A 22,073-nucleotide genomic window follows, 5' to 3' on the forward strand; every position below is an offset into this window, starting at 1 on the left:
GAACATAAACCTGCCAATTGAGGAGGTGACCCAGTCGTCAATATAATCTCGGTGGATGCGCCTCTTCGAGTGCCCCTGCCGTTTATCCGCACTATCCAGCGGAATGCGGATACCGTTTGGCAGTCACCGGCTTCCATCACTCCAACCGCCCGAGGAGTGGAAAGGAAGTACATGGTCCCGTCCAAGGGCTACGAGTACCTTTATACTCACCCTGCTCCATGCTCGTTGGTGGTCCAATCGGTTAACGACCGTGAACCCCATGGCCAACAATCACCAGCGCCTAAGTCTAAGGAGGCGCGGCGCATGGACCTTTTGGGCCGCAAGGTTTACTCTGCCGGTGGCCTTCAGTTACGGGTTGCCAACCAACTGGCTCTCCTAAGCAGATACACCTTTAACACCTTGGTGTCTCTGTCAAAATTCTCCAAGCTTGTGCCACAGGAGTCCTGTCCTGAGTTCACGGCTTTGGAGGAGGAGGGTAAGAAAGCGTCCTGATTGGCCCTCCAAGCTTCTCTGGACTCAGCAGATTCGGGAGCCAGGACCCTGGCCTCTGGGGTAACCATGAGGCGCATTTCGTGGCTTCAGGCCTCGACGCTCCCGCCGGAAGTCCAACAAACCATTCAGGACTTGCCCTTTGATGGCCAGGGTCTCTTCTCCGAGAAGACCGACTCCAGACTGCAGACCCTTAAGGACGGTCGCGTCACGATCCGCTCCCTGGGCATGCACACCCCGGTTACCCAGAGGAGGTCTTTCCGGCCACAACCATACCGCCCGTACAGCCAGCCCAGGCCGTGGCCAGATAATAGGTGCCGAGGCAGAGTGAATCGGCGCAGACAGTCAGGCAATCAGGGGAACCAGTCCCATTCGCCCTCGAAGCCTGCTTCAGGGCCTAAACAGAACATTTGATGGGACGCCTGAGGACGGCCCACCAGTTTCCTTACCGGATCCTTCCTCGTTATTTTCCAACCGTCTTTTCCAATTCCTACCGGCTTGGTCCCAGATAACATCAGACAGCTGGGTGCTTCGCACGGTGCAATCTGGTTACCGCCTTCAGTTTGTTTCGCCCCCTCCCTCCCACCCACCCTACCCGTCCGTCTTCAGGGACTCCTCTCACGAGCAATTCCTCTTGCAAGAGGTCGAGACTCTGTTGAGTTTGGGTGCCATAGAGGAGGTGCCAGAAGGCATGCGGGGCAGGGGTTTTTACTCCCGCTACTTCCTGATCCCCAAGGCAAAGGGAGGTCTGCGTCCAATCCTAGACCTCCGAGAGCTCAACAGATTTCTCGTGAAGCTCAAGTTCCGCATGGTGACCCTGGGGACCATTATTCCCTCCCTGGATCCGGGAGACTGGTTTGCTGCCCTCGATATGAAGGATGCGTACTTCCATATCACCATTTACCCTCCTCATCGACGCTACGTTCGATTTGTCGTCAACCACCAGCACTACCAATTCACGGTGCTTCCCTTCGGCCTCTCCATGGCACCGAGGGTCTTCACCAAGTGCATGGTGGTGGTCGCCACGACCCTCCGCCGCTGTCGGATACATGTCTACCTGTATCTCGACGACTGGCTGGTCCGTGGAACGTCCCAGCAGCTTGTAGCTCAACAAATGTCCGTGGATCATAGGGCTGTTTCAAAAGCTAGGCCTTATGATCAACACCGAGAAGTCTATCCTGACTCCGACGCAGAGGAAAGAGTTCATCGGCACAGTCCTGGACTCCAATCTGGCCAGGGCCTGCCTCCCTCTGCCCCGACATCAGTCCATGGCTTCCATCATCCGAAGCCTACAGTCCTTCCCGATGACAACGGTGCGCACCTGCCTCAGCCTCCTAGGCCACGTGGCAGCGTGCACTTTCGTGACCCTATATGCGAAGCTCCGCCTTCGCACCTTTCAAACTTGGTTAGCGTCGGTTTACCGCCCTCACAGGGACTCTATAGACATGGTGGTCACGATCCCGAAGTCGGCCCTCAAATCGCTCAACTGGTGGTTGGACCCAGAGGTAGTGTGTGCCGGGGTCCTGTTCCGCCCCTTCCACCCCTCCATCACTCTGACGCCTCGGCCATGGGGTGGGGTGCGCACCTCGGCAGCCTACACACCCAGGGCCTCTGGTCACCCCACGAGCTGATCCTGCACATCAACATCAGGGAACTGCGAGCGGTTCGCTTGGCGTGCCAAACCTTTCACTTCCACCTCCAAGGTCGCTGCGTGTCCGTCTTCACAGACAACACGACAGCGATGTTCTATATAAACGAGCAGGGTGGGGCACGTTCCTCCCTGCTTTGCTCGGAAGCGATGCGACTGTGGGACTTCTGCATAGTCCACTCCAAACACCTAGTAGCATCGTTTCTTCCGGGAGTACAGAACACGCTGGCGGACCATCTCAGCAGGTCATTCCTCTCCCACGAGTGGTCGATTCGCCCCGATGTTATCCACACAGTTTTCCGGAGGTGAGGCTTTCCCCAAATAGACCTGTTTGCCTCCAAAGAGAACAGGAAATGCCACCAGTTCTGCTCTTACCAGGGATGCTCCCAGGGCTCCCTATCGGACGCGTTCCTCCTGCTGTGGACGGATCACCTGCTGTATGCCTTTCCTCCGTTCCCCCTCATACACCGGGTGCTATTCAAGCTCCGGAGGGACAGGGCCTGCCTCATTCTCATTGCTCCAGCTTGGCTGAGACAGCACTGGTACACCCTGCTGTTCGACCTCTCAGTGCGGGATCCCATTCCCCTCCCGTTATGGCCGGACCTCATAACACAGGACTTCGGCAGGCTTCGCCACCCGGACCTGCAGTCCTTTCACCTTACGGCTTGGCTCCTGCGTGGCTGACCCGAGCAGAGCGTGACTGTTCTGCTGCAGTACAGCAGGTGCTGCTGGAAAGCAGGAAATCCTCCACTCGGTCGACTTACCTTGCCAAGTGGAAGCGTTTCGCACACTGGTGCGATCAGAAGGATCTGAACTCTCTCCTGGTGCCTATTCCCAAGATCTTGGACTACCTCTGGTCGCTCAAGGAGCAAGGCCTCGCGGTCTCCTCCTTGAAGGTGCACCTGGCAGCCATTTCCGCCTTTAGGCCCAGCATAGGGGAACGATCCATCTTCTCTAATCAGATGGTTTCCCGTTTCCTTAAGGGGCTAGAACGATTGTACCCACAGGTACGGCGCCCTACACCTACCTGGGATTTGAACTTGGTTTTAGCCAAGCTTATGGGAGCCCCCTTTGAGCCCTTGGCCACGTGTTCCCTACTCTATTTGTCCTGGAAAACGGCCTTCCTTGTCGCTATTACTTCAGCGAGACGAGTTTGAGCTTTGCGCCCTAACGGCTGACCCGCCGTATACCATCTTCCATAAGGACAAGGTGCAGCTTCGGCCACACCCCGCCTTCCTCCCTAAAGTGGTGTCGGCTTTCCATGTAAACCAGGACATCTTCCTCCCGGTTTTCTTCCCGAAGCCGCATGCATCACGTCGGGAACAACAGCTTCATAGCCTCGACGTGCGTAGGGCCCTCGCTTTTTATATAGAGCGAACGAAACCCTTCTGGCGTTCGCCCCAGCTATTTGTAGTGGTTGCAGATCGTATGAAGAGCAAGCCAGTCTCTGCTCAGCGAATTTCGTCTTGGGTGACGTCATGTATCAGGACATGGTACGAGCTTGCTTGGGTTCCAGCTAGCCATCTCACCACTCATTCTACAAGAGCACAAGCCTCTTCTGCCGCCTTCCTGGCCCATGCCCCCATCCAGGACATCTGTCGGGCGGCTACCTGGTCTTCCGTTCACACCTTTGCTTCCCACTACGCATTGGTGCAACAATCCAGAGACGATGCAGCCTTTGGCTCAGCAGTCTTACACTCTGCCATGTCTCACTCCGACCCCACTGCCTAGGTAAGGCTTGGGAATCACCTAACTGGAATGCATATGACCAATCACTCGAAGAAGAAAAGATGGGTACTCACTGTTGTAACTATTGTTCTTCGAGATGTGTTGCTCATATCCATTCCAGACCCGCCCTCCTTCCCCACTGTCGGAGTAGCCGGCATGAAGGAACTGAGGAGCGGACGGGTCAGCAGGGGTATATAACTAGCGCTATAGCGGCGCCACTCCAGGGGGCGCCCAGCCGACCCACCGAGTGTTGCTAGGGTAAAAATCTTCCGACGAGCATGCACGCGGCGCGGAATGGATAGGAGCAACACATCTCGAAGAACAGTTACAATGGTGAGTAACCGTCTTTTCTTCTTTGATTCGTGTGTCTATGGGTGCTCCACTGTAGGTGTGCTTGCATTCTGCGTTGCTGAGTGGAGAACTTTTGTAGCAGTGTCCATTAGGCCTGCACAGTGTCCATTGTGCCGTGCCACGAGGCTAGCCAGCAATGGTGGGCTAACCCCCCTTAGTTCCTTCTCAACTGCCCCAGCTAGAAACAAAGCCCTTAGCAGTCCATTTGCGATCGTTAGCTTGCTTTAGCATTCTAGTAGTTAGTCTTCTTAGTCTTAGATGTAGGGTTTTCTCTTTCTTTTTCTCTTCAAAAAACAAACAAAAAAACTTTAACCCCCCTCCTTTTTTTTTTAATTGGGGACCCCTTTTCCCAATGGGGTATGTCCGGCTCATTGGGCTTCAAGAAGTGCCGGTCTTGCAAAGAGACTGTCTGTCATAAACAGTTAGTTAAGGGTTAAGGTTTGTTTTTTACCTGTAAAGGGTTAACAAGCAGTACCTGTGAACACCTAACCAGAGGACCAATCAGGGACAAGATAATTTAAAATCCCTGTGGAGGGAAGTTTTTTTTCCTGTATCCTTTGTGTTAGTCTCTCTTGGGAGTTAAGGGAGTCCAGACATCTTAATCAAGTCCTCCCAGGTTTCTGCAATAAATTCTTCTATTCAAGCTAGTGAGTATTAGCAAGGAACTAGTATTCTTATACTTTTATTTCTGTATTTGTAATTCTGTGTTTTGCTATAGAATTTCTTTAATTCTGTACTGTTATTGCTTTTACTGAGAAAGAAGGGAGGGGGAATTCTCTCCAGAGATTAATAAGTTTAGACCCTGTGTATTGTTCCATCTTGGTATTACAGAGATAGTGTACTTTCTTTTTATTCTTTAATAAATCTTTTCTGTTAAGGACTTGGTTGATCTTTCCTTGGGTGAATTCTCAGGGAAAGGGGAGGAGGGAGGCATCCCTCTGTAGTTGAATCCCGGTATCTCTCCTAGGAAAAGGGAGGGGGGAGAAAGCAGGGGGGAATGGTTTATTTCTCCTGGGTGTAAGAACTCCATGGATTTGGGGCTCTTGGGATCCCCAAGGATTTTGGAGAAGGACTGTGTCCCAATACACGTACATTATTGGGTGGTGGCAGCTTTTACCAGATCTAAACTAGGATTTTAGTTTAGAAGAGTCCATGCAGGTCCCCATTTTGGAACCCGACAGCTCTAAGTGGGGGTGAGACCTATGACACCATCCCTTTGCCAGACAAACTCTCTTGCTGCATATGCTGCCTTGGGGAAGGCCACATTACACAGAAGTCTGGTCTCTTCCAACAACTCGGAGCCAGGTCTTGAAAGGACAGGATGTTAAGACAGAAGATCATCTTCATGGAGGCAGTCCTCCAACCTTCTCTGGATCCATGCCAGGCGTCACCCAAAAGTGCAAGTTTTCTCCACAGCCCTCAAAATCCGAGGACTGTGGGTCGAAGAAACCAGCTGCAGACCCCTCTCATAAGTTAGCAAAAAAGAGCATTGAGTCCCCAGAGTGAGGCCCGAGCTAGCCGTAAAAGATCTCCTGCATGCTTGGTATCATTGAAACCTGAGACAATCCAAGCCTGGTACCTACGGCTTATGAAGATCTAGAGTGGCAGGTATTGTCGATGCACCTAGGACCTGATGGGCACATGCACCAAGCCAACAGTACCCAGTGGAAAAAGATTGGAGCAGAGAGCACTCCAGTAAGAAGACACTGCCAGTACATGCTTTACTTTTTGGCACTGCTATCAGTGCCCTATCCAGCACTGTAGCGTTTGGTGCGGGAGAGATCCCTGACTCTCTCCGTACCACCAATGGCACCGCCAGAATTCTGGCACTCAAGAGGCAGCCAGTACATCCCTCGGCCTGTGCCACTTCCAGCAGCTCCCATTGGCCTGGAGCGGCGAACCGCGGCCACTGGGAGCCGTGATCGGCCGAACCTATAGATGCAGCAGGTAAACAAACTGGCCCGGCTCGCCAGGGACTTTCCCCCGCAGAAGCAGTGGAACAAGTTTGGCAACCACTGTGTTACGGATTCATTAGAGATGTATACACCCAGACAAAAGAGAAATTTTAGTTCGCCGCGTCAACATAAATCTCATACTTCTCACTACCTGACTCAAAGAAATGAATCTCAAAGAAAGAAATCTAGGTTTTCCAGATGGAAGACTCTGGACCTGATGGTTTACATGTCTCAACCTTCGACCTCAAAACACCAATTTTGACATGTTGGTTGAGGTGTTGACAGACCACTCCCCTCGATCACTAAAGTTGGCCATTCTGTCCCATCCATTTGGCTACTGCCTTGCCACGTTCTGCAGCACCTGGAACACATAACATCAGACTGATGGGTCTTGGAGATTTTTTTTTTTTTACTTTATCCCCCCTGCCACCTCAACATCCTTCCTCGTCCCTCTTCAGGAACTCTTCTCACGCGAGTTAACTATGATAGGAGATTCCATGGCTCCTAACTGGAGTAGGCATCCAGTACCTCAACATCTATGAGGCAAAGTTTTTTTTTTACTGTCACTATTTCCTAATGCTCTAGGAGAAGGGAGGTTGGAGACTCATGCTAGACCTCTGAGCACTCAGTTTGTCACAGCTCAAAAATTCAAGATGGTCACTCTAGCAATGTTTATTCTAGCATTGGAATAGGAAACTGGGCTATCATCAACTCTGACAGTATTCTCCAAGGTGCTGTCAATAGTGGCCACTCCCATACCATCTCAGGGGTTCATGGTCTACCTGTACCTGGATGATTTCCTCCTCAGAGCCCGCTACTTCAATGAGGCTTGCTGGGTTACCAAAACCACAGTAGATTTGTTCACAGAACTGGGCTTATAGATCAACAGCCAGAAATTAACTCTCACCCTAGCACAATTCCTGGAATGCATAGGGGGCTGACTTTGACTTGTTACAGGCCAAAGCGCTCCAACCCCGCCACAAGTTCCTCTCCTTGACCATGCTTATAGAGACAGTACAAAAGAGTCCCCAAATATCAGCCAGCAATTGCCTCCAACTCTTGGGGCATATGGCAGCTGGTGCAGCAGGGATACGTCATGCTAGGCTTCACACGAGGTGTCTCCAGATGTGGTTCAGCTTGATGTACTGACCAGAGAGAGACTAGGCAAATCTCTGTTGCTGCCCACCAAGGTCAAAAGCTCCCCGGACTGGTGGAAAAACCCAGCAAATGTTTGCCAATGGATCCCCTTTTTGCAAACTTCCCCGTCATTACTTCTCACTGCCAATGCATCCCTCTGAGGGATGGGGCGCACATCTAAATGACCTTACAACACAAGGCAAAAGGTCATCGGTGGAGACATCCCTCCCCATTGACGTCCTCTTGCTCAAGGCTGTCAGGAGTGCCTTCACCTATTTCTCTTGCTGATCAAGGGAACACACGAGAGTCCTAACAGACAACATAGCTTGTATGTATTACATAAATCAATGAGGAGGAGCCAGGTCACTGTCCCTCTGTGCAGAAGCATTAAAGTTATGGAACAGATGCATCTCCCATAATATGACACTGTCAACAGCCTACCTTTCTGGCATACAAAACTCGATGCAGACAGTCTCAGTCATAAGTTCCCACATGACCATGAATTGGAGATAAACCCAGCAGTGCTTCATGACCTATTCAGGCAATGAGGTACACCGACCACAAACCTGTTAATCACTTCCCTGTGTAGGAAATGTCCACACTACTTCTCCAAAGCAAGGATAATACAGCACTCTCTGGGTGACTCTCTCGTTCTTCTGTGGGACAAGGACCTTTTCTATGCCTTTTCCCCATTTCCCCTACTGTCAAAAGTCATATTGAAAATAAAAAGAGAAGGAGCACGTCATACTTATTGCTCCCACCTGGCCAAGACAGACTTGGTACCCTTATCTGTCACAACTCGTGATGTGCTTGACGATCTCTCTCCAATCCACTCCATACCTCCTCTTTAAGAACAAAGGACGCACTCATCCCAACCTGGGGATTCTCCACTTCAGAGCTTGTCTCCTTCATGGTTCCAATGCATAGAAAGCTCCTGCTCGGAGGAGGTACAAGAGGAATTACTACACGACACACTGTATGTACCTGTAAAAGTGTTCCAGGTTTCAGACTTGATGTAGTTCCCAACAAATTTCTCTGACATCCGCTATTCTTCCAAAGATCCTAGACTATGTATGAGCTCTTAAAAAATCAAGACAATCTTTCAAATCACTCAGGGTCCATCTACTGGCTATAGCAGCCTTTCACCTACAAGTAGGCAGATACTCAGTGCCGTCAAACCTAACCACAAAATGTTTCCCTTGGGGTATAGTAAACCTTTTTCCACAACCCCAACATACCACCCCTACATGGGATCTAAATCTAGTATTGAAAAGACTGATTAGACCTCCCTTCGAACCCGTTGTGACCTGTTCACTTAGGTAAGTGTCAATGAAAACTGCCTTGCTGGTGGCAATCACCTCAGCTAGGAGAATAGGGCAAATAGTGGTTCCGATGGCATATCCCCCCTACACAGTATTCTTTTGGGACAAGATTACGTTCAAACCCTCGCTGACTTCCCCTTTTCATGTGAACCAACTGATCCACCTTTTTAGTTTTTACCCTAAGCTTCACTGTGATTACAGGGAGGCTATACTACATGTGCTAGGTATTAGGAGAGCTCTGGCCTTTTATCGGGATAGGACAAAGGCTCTTAAGAGGTCTCCCAAGCTTTTCCTTTCTATTTCAAAAAGATCCAAGGGCTCAGCAGTATCAGCCCAGAGGCTCTCCAAATGGGTCTCGAACAGCATTAAGCAATGTTATCAGGTTTGCAACATAACATCTCCAGCTGGTATTCGCGCACACTCCACAAGGTCAATCTCCATATCCATCATCTTCCTCAAGAATATCCTTATCTCAGAAATCTGTAGAATGATGACTTGGGTGTCAGTCCATACCTTTGCAGAACATTATGCGATCAATCTCTGCCTCCGATTCAATCTTTTGCTCCAAAGAATTGTCATCTGTAACTGACCCAACTCTGAACCTCCAGCCCTTCAGTGGGATTACTGCTTGGGAGTCATCTACAGTGGAGCACCTATTGGGACACTATTCAAAGAAGTTATTGACCTTGTGCAGTAATGATGATTCTTCAAGATGTGTGTCCCTGTGGGTGCTCCACAACCCACCCACCTCCCTTGGCGGTGCACAAGGAGGGACAGCGCATGTGCGGGACTAACAGACGCTGCTACCAAAGTTCTTTGATCAGCAATGCATGGACACAAGCATACCTATAGTGGAGCACCCATAGGGGGACATATCTTGAAGAATCATCATTACTGCACAAGGTGAGTAAATTCTTGTTTCCTGACTTCTTGGAATGTGCGCTTTGTGTCTCTCTCATTCACATGCAGTTCAGCAACAATTTCCTTGTTTGAGAGATGCTAAACTACCTTCTATATGAAAGACTTTGCTATATAGTAATTTTCAGCTATTCTTTGTCTGTTAATGTAAGTTCTTCATGGTTTCTCAAATAAAAGCGGTGTATGGCACTTTGAAAGTGAGTATAGGTATTTAATGATTCGAAAATATTTGGTGATCCTGCTTTCTTGTGTCCATTGGTGTCAATAGTAAAACTCCTGTTGCTTTTAGTGGTGCAGGATCAGGCATGTACTGGGTTCTGGGAGTTGACAATGAATCTTGATTTAGCCTAATTTTATAACTGTATTGTCATTCCTAAACCTAAAAAAAATGTAAATCATAAATGAAAGGAAGGATACTGGATGTGTAATTCACACAATGAAAGATTTTTAGGTGTTGGTTAGTTGAGTTGAATAACAAAGAAATTAAAAGTAAAAGGCCTGAGTCACCAAAAACATCCACATGGAAATACTGTACTTCTAAGAGATTTTATCTTTTCCCTGTGTGAATTTACTGAAGTACATATAAAACAAGCAAGCTTAGAAAACAAAAGACGTCAGTGTAAGAAGATAATTCAAAATCACTCATTTACAAATACCTTTTTCAAAACGCCCAAACTGGACACCATTATTTTTACAATAGTACACCTTAATTGCCAGTTAACTTAAGGTTGTGAAAAAGTCTTGTTTCCATATTTAATATAAACATTATGAAAAGATTTATTTATAAAGCTCCTTATTTGTGTAGTACTGCCTTTTTAATTACTGTATTATTTCAAGTGTATAAATTCTCAGTTAGAATCATAGAATTCAAGATCAGAAGGGACCATTATGAGCATCTAGTCTGACCTCCTGCAAGATGCAGGCCACATAAGCCAATCCACCCACTCCTGAACTAATTCTCTCCCTTGACTCTGCTGTTGAATGCTCCAAATCATGATTTAAAGACTTCAAGTAGCAGATAATCCACCAGCAAGCGACCCCTGCCCCATGCTTCGGAGGAAGGCCAAAAACCTCCAGGGCCACTGCCAATCTACCCTGGAGGAAAATTCCTTCCCGACCCCAAATATGGCGATCAGCTGAACCCCGAGCATGTGGGCAAGACTCTCCAGCCAGACCCTCTGGAAAAGGCTAACAATATCCCAACATTGACCCTTTGTACTAATTACCAGTGTGGCATGTTATTGACCTATTGACTAAACCCGTTATCCTATCATACCATCCCCTCCATAAATTTATCCAGCTTAATCTTAAAGTCATGGAGGTCCTTCGCCCCCACTGTTTCCCTCGGTAGGCTGTTCCAGAATTGCACTCCTCTGATGGTTAGAAACCTTCGTCTAATTTCAAGCCTAAATTTCCTGACTGACAATTTATATCCGTTTGTCCTCGTGTCCACATTAGCACTGAGCTGAAATAATTCCTCTCCTTCCCTGGTATTTATCCCTCTGATATATTTAAAGAGTGCAATCATATCTCCTCTTATCCTTCTTTTGGTTAAGGAAAACAAACCGAGCTCCTCAAGTCTCCTTTCATACGACAGGCTTTCCATTCCTCGGATCATTCTAGTGGCCCTTCTTTGTACCCGTTACAGTTTGAATTCATCCTTCTTAAACATGGGAGACCAAAACTGCACACAATACTCCAAATGAGGTCTCACCAATGCCTTATATAACGGGACTAGCACCTCCTTATCTCTACTAGAAATACCTCGCCTAATGCATCCCAAGACCGCATTAGCTTTTTTAACGGCCACATCACATTGCCTACTCATAGTCATCCTACGATCAACCAGGACTCCTAGGTCCTTCTCCTCCTCTGTTACTTCCAACTGGTGCGTCCCCAGCTTATAACTAAAATTCTTGTTAGTCATCCCTAAATGCATAACCTTACACTTCTCACTATTGAATTTCATCTTGTTACTAATACTCCAGTTTACAAGGTCATCCAAATCTCCCTGGAGGATATCCCGATCCTTTTCCGAATCGGCAATACCTCCCAACTTGGTGTCATCCGCAAACTTTATCAGCCCACTCCTACTTTTGGTTCCGAGGTCAGCGATAAACAGATTAAATAAAATTGGACCCAAAACCGAGCCTTGAGGAACTCCACTGGTAACCCCCCTCCAACCCGACAGATCACCCTTCAATACGACCCTCTGTAGTCTCCCCTTTAACCAGCTCCTTATCCACCTCTGGATTTTCATTTCGATCCCCATCTTTTCCAATTTAACCAGTAATTCCTCATGCGGTACCGTATCAAACGCCTTACTGAAATCAAGATATATTAGATCCACCGCATTTCCCTTGTCTAAAAAATCTGTTACTTTCCCAGTTGCCATCGGCCTCAAGGTCCGTAACCACTCTCTCCTTTAAAAATTTTTCCATGACTTTGCATACTACAGATGTTAAACTAACAGGCCTGTAGTTACCTGGGTCACTTTTTTTCCCCTTCTTGAATATAGGAACTATATTAGCTAATCTCCAGTAAAACGGTACAACCCCAGAGTTTAGAGATTTATTAAAAATCATCGCTAACGGGCTTGCAATTTCACTCGCCAATTCTCTTAATATTCTAGGATGAAGATTATCCGGGCCCCCTGATTTACTTCCGTTAAGCTGTTCAAGTTTGGCTTCTACCTCAGATACCGTAATGTCTACCCCCATATCTTCATTCCCGTCAGTCCCTCTACCACTATTCCTTAGCCCTTCATTAGCCTCATTAAAGACCGAGGCAAAATATTCGTTTAGATATTGTGCCATGCCAAGATTATCCCTAATCTCCACTCCGTTTAAAGTTTTAAGCGGTCCCACTTCTTCCTTCTTGGTTTTCTTCCTATTTATATGGCTAAAAAACCTTTTGCTATTGGTTTTAATCCCCTTCGCTAGGTCCATCTCCACCCGGCTCTTTGCCTTTCTCACTGCTTCCCTACACCCTCTGACCTCAATAAGGTAGGTTTCTTTGCTGATCCCTCCCTTTTTCCAGTCCTTGTATGCTTTCTGTTTTTTCTTAATCACCCCTCTGAGACGCTTGCTCATCCAGCTCGGTCTAAAACTGCTACCTACGAACTGTTTTCCCTTTCTCGGGATACAGGCCTCTGACAGCTCCTGCAACTTCAACCTGAAGTAACCCCAGGCGTCTTCCGCCTTTAAATCCCTAAATATGTTAGTCCAATCCACTTCCCTAACTAGTCACCTTAATTTAGTAAAGTTGATCATAGGGAGGTTGCTTGTCTTATGTCTCCATGCTGTTCCCCCTCCATTTGTTATCATTTTTTTGTGTGATTCAAACTCCAGTTAGCTCAACTATCATCTCTTTAAAACAACTACACTTACAACTAAATGTAAAGGTTTTAGACTTATTTTCAGTTTCCTGTTTTCAACACTATTTTTGAATAAAAATGTAACTGTTTTGTGTAAGCATACTTTTGAAGAAAAATGCAGAAGGCCTTTGAAAGCAGATGTTAGTTGTTTTTATTCACGATCTATAAATAGCTTTGAAAGCATAACAGAAACTTTGTGCTTTGACACAGTAGAGCTAATAAAACTGAAGATAATGAATCAAGGAAAAAAGGGTGCTTTTGTTTCATTATATGAGAGGTAATCTCTTCAGACATCTGCATAAACTGGATTGCTGGATTACTAAACTCCAATAGGCAGCTTTTAGAGACAAGAGAAATGTAGGGTAGTTTTCTTACAGCTGGAGCCTAGATTTGCTCAAGTCCCTGATATGTGCCTATAAGAGAGAAATGGAAAAATGTATTTTGTTCATCTGACTCTTGATTAAACTGTTGCTGCTTTACAGAGAATGTTTTTATACTTGGAAACAGAAAAGTTAGCTTTCATTTTGTGAGTTGGAAATAGTTACTGATGGGATATATATGTCAACCCTGAATCAAAGGTGTCAAAGGAAATTTTTAAGCTTCTTTATTTAAAACAATATTTCTGTGATGACCTTACTTGCAGAAGGCATACTGAAGTACCTATTTAAAGCCACCATGTTCATACACTTCAATCCTAAATTTCTAAACTAAGAAAATGGAAATCTGTCAGTCACGTGAACAGTTTCTATAATTTTGTTTCAGGCCCAGTTTGGGACTTTATCAGATTATTTTGAGGCTCTGCGCAAAGCAGGTAATTTGGAGGAAAAGAACAGCAATTCAGTTTTTCCTGTTCTGAGTGGCGATTTCTTCACATATGCAGACAGAGATAATCATTATTGGAGTGGATACTTTACATCACGACCCTTCTACAAAAGACTAGATAGAGTTCTGGAATCCTATTTAAGGTAGGTCTAGTCATCTGATACATGTATCGTGTAAATGTTTATGTATAAGACTGCAGAGATATCAAATGTCATTTTCAAATAAACTGAAGCTTATTTTGATTATACTGTAATTAAGGTTCATATTTCACTAGGGAAAATATAACTGACATCAAAAGTTTAGACTTCGTCATAATCTGTGTAGAAGAAAAAATATGGCTGTGGCATTTTAATGGAATCACAAATATATGGGATATTTGTCAGTCTAAACAGTTTTTTGTAAAAAGTTCCACCTATAACTTAATTGTTTTAAGATACCATGGAAGTTACCAGTCACTTTGGATACCATGAAACTAGCAAATGTATTCTTGATCCTTGTCTTTGTAGATGGGACTTGAATAATTTTGTTGATTGCTGTCAGATCTATCATTTTCTGGAATGCTTTGCTTTTTGGACAGGGAGATGAAAGGAATGAATTTTTCCAGGACATTGTGGCAAATCTGTAGTAGTCAAGGGTATTTGTGTGCCAGTGAAGTGATGAGAGCTCTTTGGAATCTGCTTAAAATGAGGCAGGGAATATTTGAGGATCTGTATCATTAGTCTGGTACTTCTCTTTGGCAGTTACTTGGCTGTTCCCAATAGCTACGAGAGGCACTGAAAGCAGAACTAGTTGCAATTAGGGCTCTGTGATGGGGTATTTACCCCAAATTTGCCCTGAAAAAGTTAATGCAGATTGAGAAAGTGGCTAATTAGCATGATAGACCAGTGCTGAGGAGAAATCAGGTGGCTAAGTAATCCCATGACTGAGTGAGGGGAGCCCAGCTGAGGAGCAAGGAGCTGGGCTGGATTTATGAAGCCAAGAAATTGGAAGCAGAGGGGTACTGCTGGGAAAGTCTGCAGTTGCTCCCTGGGAGAAGGGAGGAGTGTTGAGAGGCTGCAGAGACTGGTACCCTACAGTTACTCCTTGGTAGGAGGCAGTCAAACTCAGGGTTTGTGTGGGGGAATGCCAGATAGTAAGGAAAGGGCTCAGGGAAAGGCAGTAAAGTCTCTAGAAGGGAACAGACATTGGCTGCTGACTTAGATGGTCCCTGAGAAGAGGGTGGGCTCAGGTTCCTTTGCCAGCCACTGAGGGAGTGGCACCATGGGCTGAAAACTGCCTGAGACTGATAGTGTGGAGAGAGTCTTTGAAAAACGTTGGTACCCTGGGAGGGAGGATCATAGTGACCTGGATGAAGAGGAAGCTGCAACTCCTGGGGTGAGAGGGACCTCGGGGGTGAGGACTGGTGAAGAGACTGTGAGAGGAGGGCCCAGCACCTTAAAAGAGCTAATCTCCAGAGCAACTAGGGGGAAGTGTCACCCGTGGACCCCCTTGCAGGTTCTGAAAGGATTGATTTTTGGATTGGCACATACCTTCTGAATCCTGTTGGCTTCCACCTGAACCCTGCTTCCAAAAAGACTACTGCTCAGAAGACATCTTGGCTTTTAGAAGGGCCATTTTGGAAGTTATGTTTCAGGGGTTTCAGGATCTCAACTAGTCCACTTCTGAATAGAGAAGAACTTGCATAATGTGGGAGACTGTGGCCATCTTGAAGGAAGCATCTCACAGGGCTTTGCAGATTGTAATGGCTGCTGCCACGTTCAGAAGGAACATCTTGATGTTGTAAATAGTATTGCAGAGGAAAGTGTGATTCTCTTCCAGAAGTGGTGCCATTTGTTCAAAGGTAGAATTTTCCCCTCATTCTCAGGAACCAAGCCTTTGCCGAATAGAATGTTTGGTTCAACAGTTCTGATGCAGGAACCCTAAAAGCAACCTGGCTTGATAAGGTTTGAACTAGTAGACTCCGACTTTAATGCCAGAAGGGATCATTGTGATCATCCACGCTGATGTCCTGCACATTGCAGGCCACAGAACCTCACCTGCTCCATTTCTTTACAGTCTACCTCATCATTAATATACAGTGCTACTCCACCACCTTTGCCTTTATTTCTGTCTTTCCTGAACAGAACTTACCCTTCAATACCTATACTCCAGTCATGACTACTATTCTGCCATGTTTGTTATCCCTATAATATCTGGTTTCACTTCCTGCACCAGTAGTTCTAGTTCCTCCATTTTGTTACCTAGGCTCCTTGCATTAAGCTCTTCTTAGGTACCCGCTCTAGGGTCATGTACATCCCTCAGCTTCCACATCCGGTCATCTTCATTGTCTCTTCCATGGATTTGGCCAGTACCACTGCTGCCTCTGTACAGTAACTTCTCATTTAGGGTATGTGTACGTGACAAAATTAGGTCGGTTTTATAGAAGTCGATTATTTTAGAAATCGATTTTATACAGTTGATTGTGTGTGTTCCCACTAAGTGCATTAAGTCGGCGGAGTGCGTCCACAGTACCGAGGCTAGCATTGACTTTTGGAGCATTGCACTGTGGGTAGCTATCCCACAGTTCCTGCAGTCTCCGCCGCCCATTAGAATTCTGGGTTGAGCTCCCAATATCTGATGGGGCAAAAACGTTGTTGTGGGTGGTTTTGTGTACATGCCATCAAGCCCCCCTCCTTCCCTCCATGAAAGCAACGGCAAACAGTTGTTTCTCGTCTTTTTGCCTGGGTTACCCGTGCAGATGATATGCTACGGCAAGCATGGAGCCCACTCAGCTCACTGTCATCTTACGTCTCCTGGGTGCTGCTGGCAGATGTGGTACTGCATTGCTACACAGCAGCAGCTCCTTGTCTTCTTGGCAGCAGGTGGTGCAGTACGACTGCTAGTCATTGTCTCCTTGGTGCTCCTGGCTGACCTCGGTAAGGTCTGTCGGGGCGCTTGGGCAGACGTGGGTGCTCCTGGCAGACCTCGGTGAAGTCTGTCAGGGGCTCCTGGACATAAATGGGAGTGATGCTAGGTCATTCTCTTCGTCTCATGGAGATTCAGTCCTGCCTGGAATATCATGCGAGCTGGAGGCTTCTGCCTCAGGTTGCTCTCCCAGCCGGCAGCACCACGCGGTCGCACCTACCCCAGCCTACCCCTTGCTCCCATGGCTCATGAAGCCTGGACAGTAGTAAGGAGCAGTTCAACTATAGGCTGAGCAAGTACAGAATGGTGGTATAATGTGCCTTTGGACGTTTAAAAGCTCTCTGGCGCGGTTTGCTGACTGGGCTGTTTGTGATTAGAAGAGCACAGCAAGGCATGCTGCACATCACAGAGGCTTTGAAAACCAGTTTCATGACTGGTCAGGCTTCGATGTGAGAGTTGTGTGTGTTTCTCCTTGATGCAAACCCGCCCCCTTTGTTGATTTTTAATTCCTTGTAAGCCATGTCATCAGTCGCTGCTCCCTCCGTGAGAGCAATGGCAGACAATCGTTTTGCACCTTTTTTCCGTGAAGACGGCATACCACAGCAAGCGTGCAGCCCACTCAGCTCAGCCGCCGCTGTTGTGTCCTGGGTGCTGATGGCAGCAGATGGAGCAGTAGGACTGCAAACTGTCGTCATCGAACAACCGCTTCCGCTGCCACTCTGCTCTCCTGCTCGCCTGCAAATGCCATACCACAGCAAGCATGGAGCCCGCTCAGATCATGGCGGCAGTTATGAGCACTGTAAACACCATGCACATTATCCTTCAGTATATGCAGCACCAGAAACTTCAAAAGCAGGTGAGGAGGCGTTGGCAGCGCGGTGACAAGAGTGATGAGGGCATGGACACAGACTTCTCCCAAAGCACAGGCCCTGGCAATTTGGACATCATGGTTGTAATGGGCTGATTCTGTGCCTGGGAAACGAGCACAGACTGGTGGGACCGCATAGTATTGTGGGTCTGGGATGATTCCCAGTGGCTGCGAAACTTTCGCATGCCTAAGGGCACTTTCATGGAACTTTGGCTCGCTTTCCCCTGCCCTGAAGCGCAAGAATACCAAGATATATACAGGTAATCTTGCGCTCGCTCTCACGCTCACGCACATGCTCACACACAAGTCTTTTGTTTGGCGAAAAACATTTCCCTGGAATCTAACCCTCCCATTTACATTAATTCTTATGGGGAAATTGGATTCCCTTAACATAGTTTAGCTTAAAGTAGCGTTTTTCAGGAACATAACTACAACATTAAGCAAGGAATTACTGAACCAGTTATAGCCTTCCCACCTAAATTCCTGTCAAGTGGAAAACAAAAACAAGACCGAAACGAACACCAAAACAAAACCAGAACACCACACTGCACCCCCTACTCCAAATTCCGTTTATGAATTCCCACTCAAACGCTCCTGTTTACAGTTCTGCTTGGTGGGCCTGTGCCGCTGGCTGACTGTTTGGCTGCCTTTATAGGCCCCCTAATCAGGACTCAGCTTCTCTCACAGGACACTGCCCCTTACCAGCCTCTACAAACTGAACAAAAAACACTTTTATCGTCTTGATGTTTTCATTAGAACAGATTGGGAAAGGCTTTCCTGCTCCTTAAAGTAATCCCTTATAAGTATAGGATATTCTTAAGAATTTCGTAATTAAAATATAGGGTGTTGGACCTTAGTCCTCATGAGAGAGAAATACTTTTCCATTTAAATGACCATGCAGCTGTCAAATTCTAGAAAAAAATAGTTACTAAATACATTTTGAATCATAGATTCTCTTGTTTACCCAAAAATTGTATTAGAAATACTCTTTGAAGAGGGAGTGGTAGCAACTCCTATGCTAATAGTTCCTACTGTAGAAACTTTTTCAACTGTTCTTTTAAGGGTATGTCTACACTACAAGACTATTTCGAATCAACTTAAGTTGAATTTGTGGAATCGACCTTATGAAGTCGAATTTCTGTATCCACACTAAATACACTAATTCGACTGTGTGAGTCCACAGTAACGGGGCAAACGTCGAGTTTGGAAGCGGTGCACTGTGGGAAGCTATCCCACAGTTCCCGCACTCCCTGCTGCCCATTGGAATTCTGGGATTTCCCTCCAATGCATGCTCAGGGGGGAAACTGTGTTGAGGGTGGTCCTTCGTAACTGTCAGCATTCAACCGTCACTCCCGCCGGCGGGAAATCAGTTCGCGCACTTTTCCTGTTATAAGTGACAGCGCGGACGCCACAGCACTCCACTGCGATCATGGAGCCCGCTGCGATCATCGCTGCACTTATGGCCGTTGTCAACTCCTTGCACCTTATCGTACACCTCTTCAACAGTCAGATGCTGAGAAATCGGGCGAGGAGGCAACGGCAGCGCGGTGAGGACATGAAGTCTCAGACTGGCACAGACCTGTCAGAAAGCACGGGACGCCGTGCTGTGGAGATCATGGTGGCACTGGGTCACGTTCATGCTATGGGACGGCGATTCTGGGCCCGGGAAACAAGCACGGACTGGTGGGATCGCATAGTGCTGCAGGTCTGGGATGAATCACAGTGGCTGCGAAACTTCAGGATGCGTAAGGGCACTTTCCTTGAACTGTGTGACTTGCTGTCCCCTGCCCTGAAGCGCAAGGACACCAGGATGCGAGCAGCCCTGACAGTGCAGAAGCGAGTGGCCATAGCCCTCTGGAAACTTGCCACGCCAGACAGCTACCGGGGCGGGGGGAGACCCGTGTGGGCCAGGGCCCGATCCAGGCTGGGCCGGGGGAGAGACCCACCTCCAAATATACCTGGAGCAGGGCACCTGCCGCCTATGAACAGAACATTAAAAACACCTCACAGACTGACCAGGGTGCCTAGTGACTGCACTCAGTGAGTAACCTGCTGTTGATCCTGCCCCCATGTCTGTACCCTGTTCATGGTGACTGTCCTATGCAATTATCAAACCCCTCTCCCCCCTTCACAGAAAGTCTTCAGCAAACAAACATGACAGAAACAGTAATTAACAGCAAACTACTTTTAATACTCGACAACACAGTAAAGGTGAGAACTTTTCAAAATCTAGGGACTGAGAACTTTTGGGTAATTTAGCAGTCCGCTGTGGTGCAGTGACAGTTTTCACGGCCCTTGGTACCCCTCCTTCTTGTTATTCTGGGAGAGGTGGGTATTGGAGTGTGTGGCGGGGAAGGGCGGTTGCAGACACAGAGCAGGGGGGGCTGTCCTCCTGCCTGCGGTCCTGCAGAACATCGACAAGGCGCCTGAGCATGTCCGTTTGCTCCCTCAGTCCAAGCAGCGTTTGAGTTGCCTGCTGGTCCTCCTGACGCCATCTGTCCTCCCGTTCGCTGTGTGAGCGCTGCTGCTGTGTGAGGTTCTCCCTCCACTGGCTTTGCTGGTCCGCTTCTGCTCTGGAGCAGCCCGTAAGTTCAGCAAACATCTCGTCCCGGGTCCTTTTCTTACGACGCCTAATCTACGCCAGCCTCTGTGAGGGGCATGGTGGAGCAGGTCGGGATACTGTTGCAGCTGTGTGAGGGGGAAAAGGGAGTGAATTGCTTACAAAGATGCCTTTTCTTAAAAATGAAACATAGTCTACTCATTGCCTGTGAACCAGACCATGGACGGCACCTATCTCCTGAACACTCACTCAGGGAAAGTTCGATTTCTCTGCATTTGCTTTCATTGCCTGGGGTATTGCACTGCAGACCAGACAAGCAGGGCAGGAAAGCTGAATCCGTGGAGCAGCCAGGCATGGTAAGCCAAAGGCCTTTGGCTGCTTAAAAGTCAATGTCCAGCTCTGTCTTCTTGCTGCAGGCAATCCTGAAAACATAAACTCTGCCCCTGTTCCACCCCCTCGCGGTTTTCCCTTGGAAAAGATCCCTGTATGCTGCCACTCTGTAGCCTCCAGCACGTGGCTCTAAAGTGACGCTTCTTGCTGTTCTAAGGAACAGTGAAGCACTACCAATAGTAATAGTACACAAATCACTATACTTCCATGCAGGAGTCTGCGCGCGAGATCACCCTGAGGAGGGTGTCACGGAGAGACAGGGAGCGCATGCTGAATGAAAGCCAGCACAAGCCAGGGCCCTATGCTGCGATGCTCATCAAGGCACTGGTCCCGGAGTACCAGCTGAGAGCGTGGCGCGGAAAAGTGTGCTACCTCGGAGCACCCAATAAGCCAGTTCTCCCCAGGAACCTCCTCCATAGGCTTTTCGACTACCTCCAGGAGAGCTTCGTGGAGATCTCCGCGGAAGATTGCTGTATCATTCCCCTGCATGTAGACCTTCTGTTCGCCTAGTCTATTTTCCTGTTCCATTAATAATAAAAGTTTACATGTTTAAAGCACTTACCGACTGATCTTTCTCCTGATTCAGGGTCCGTGGTAATGGCTGCGGAGGGTTGGTAGGGGATCTCAGTGAGGGTGATGAAGAGATCCTGGCTTTCGGGGAAATCAGCGTTGTAAGCGCTGTCGACTGCCTCCCCCTCCTCATCTCCTCCCTCATCTTCCCCATCTGTGAACATCAACGAGGAACTGGCCGTCGACACTATCCCTTCGTCAGAGTCCATGCACACTGGTGGGGCAGTGGTGGCAGACCCACTGAGAATGGCATGCAGTGCCTCGTAGAAGCGGCATGTCTGGGGCTGGGCTCCAGAGCGTCCGTTTGCCGCTTTGATTTTATGGTAGCCTTGTCTCAGCTCCTTGACTTTCACGCGGCACTGCGTTGCATCCCGGCTGTATCCTCTGTCTGTCATGGCTTTGGAGACCTTCTTGTAGGTCTTCGCATTCCGTTTGTTGGAGCGCAGCTCCGAAAGCACAGACTCATCGCCCCACACACCGATCAGATCCAAGACTTCCCGGTCAGTCCATGCTGGGGACCTCTTTCTATTCTGGGATTGCCTGGACTCCTCTGCTGGAGAGCTCTGCATCGTTGCCGGTGCTGCTGAGCTCGCCCCGATGTCCAACCAGGACATGAGATTCAAAGTGCCCAGACAGGAAAAGGAATTCAAATTTTCCTGGGTCGTTTCCTGTGTGGCTGGTCAGAGCATCCAAGCTCGTACTGCTGTCCAGAGCGTCAACAGAGTGGTGCAGTGTGGGATAGCTCCCGGAGCTACTAAGTTCGATTTGCATCCACACCTAGCTTAATTCGACATGGCCATGTTGAATTTAGCGCTACTCCCCTCGGGGAGGAGTACAGAATTCGAACTAAAGAGCCCTCTATGTCGAATTAAATGGCTTCCTGGTGTGGACGGGTGCGCGGTTAATTCGAATTAACGCTGCTAAATTCAAATTAAAGTCCTAGTGTAGACCAGGCCTAAGATACTTAATTAAACCTTCCCCTCGCCCAATGTCTTCCTGGTTTGTAGCAGGATTCTGTAATTAGTTTGGGGGGCG

The 22,073-nt window shown here is 47.8% G+C and overlaps 1 protein-coding gene across 3 annotated transcripts in view; it reads left to right on the forward strand.

Annotated features, from left to right (window-relative positions):
- The window catches only part of MAN2A1 (mannosidase alpha class 2A member 1), a 218,696-nt gene that overhangs the window by 70,818 nt on the left and 125,805 nt on the right, over positions 1-22,073 (forward strand). For all 3 annotated transcript variants that reach the window (XM_039543788.1, XM_039543789.1, XM_039543790.1), the window contains one exon: positions 13,687-13,889. In XM_039543788.1, coding sequence (XP_039399722.1) covers positions 13,687-13,889 — 203 coding nt within the window. The remainder of the gene's footprint in view (positions 1-13,686; positions 13,890-22,073) is intronic.

The sequence above is a fragment of the Mauremys reevesii genome, linkage group 6 (genome assembly GCF_016161935.1).
Source record: "Mauremys reevesii isolate NIE-2019 linkage group 6, ASM1616193v1, whole genome shotgun sequence".
NCBI lineage: Eukaryota > Metazoa > Chordata > Testudines > Geoemydidae > Mauremys > Mauremys reevesii.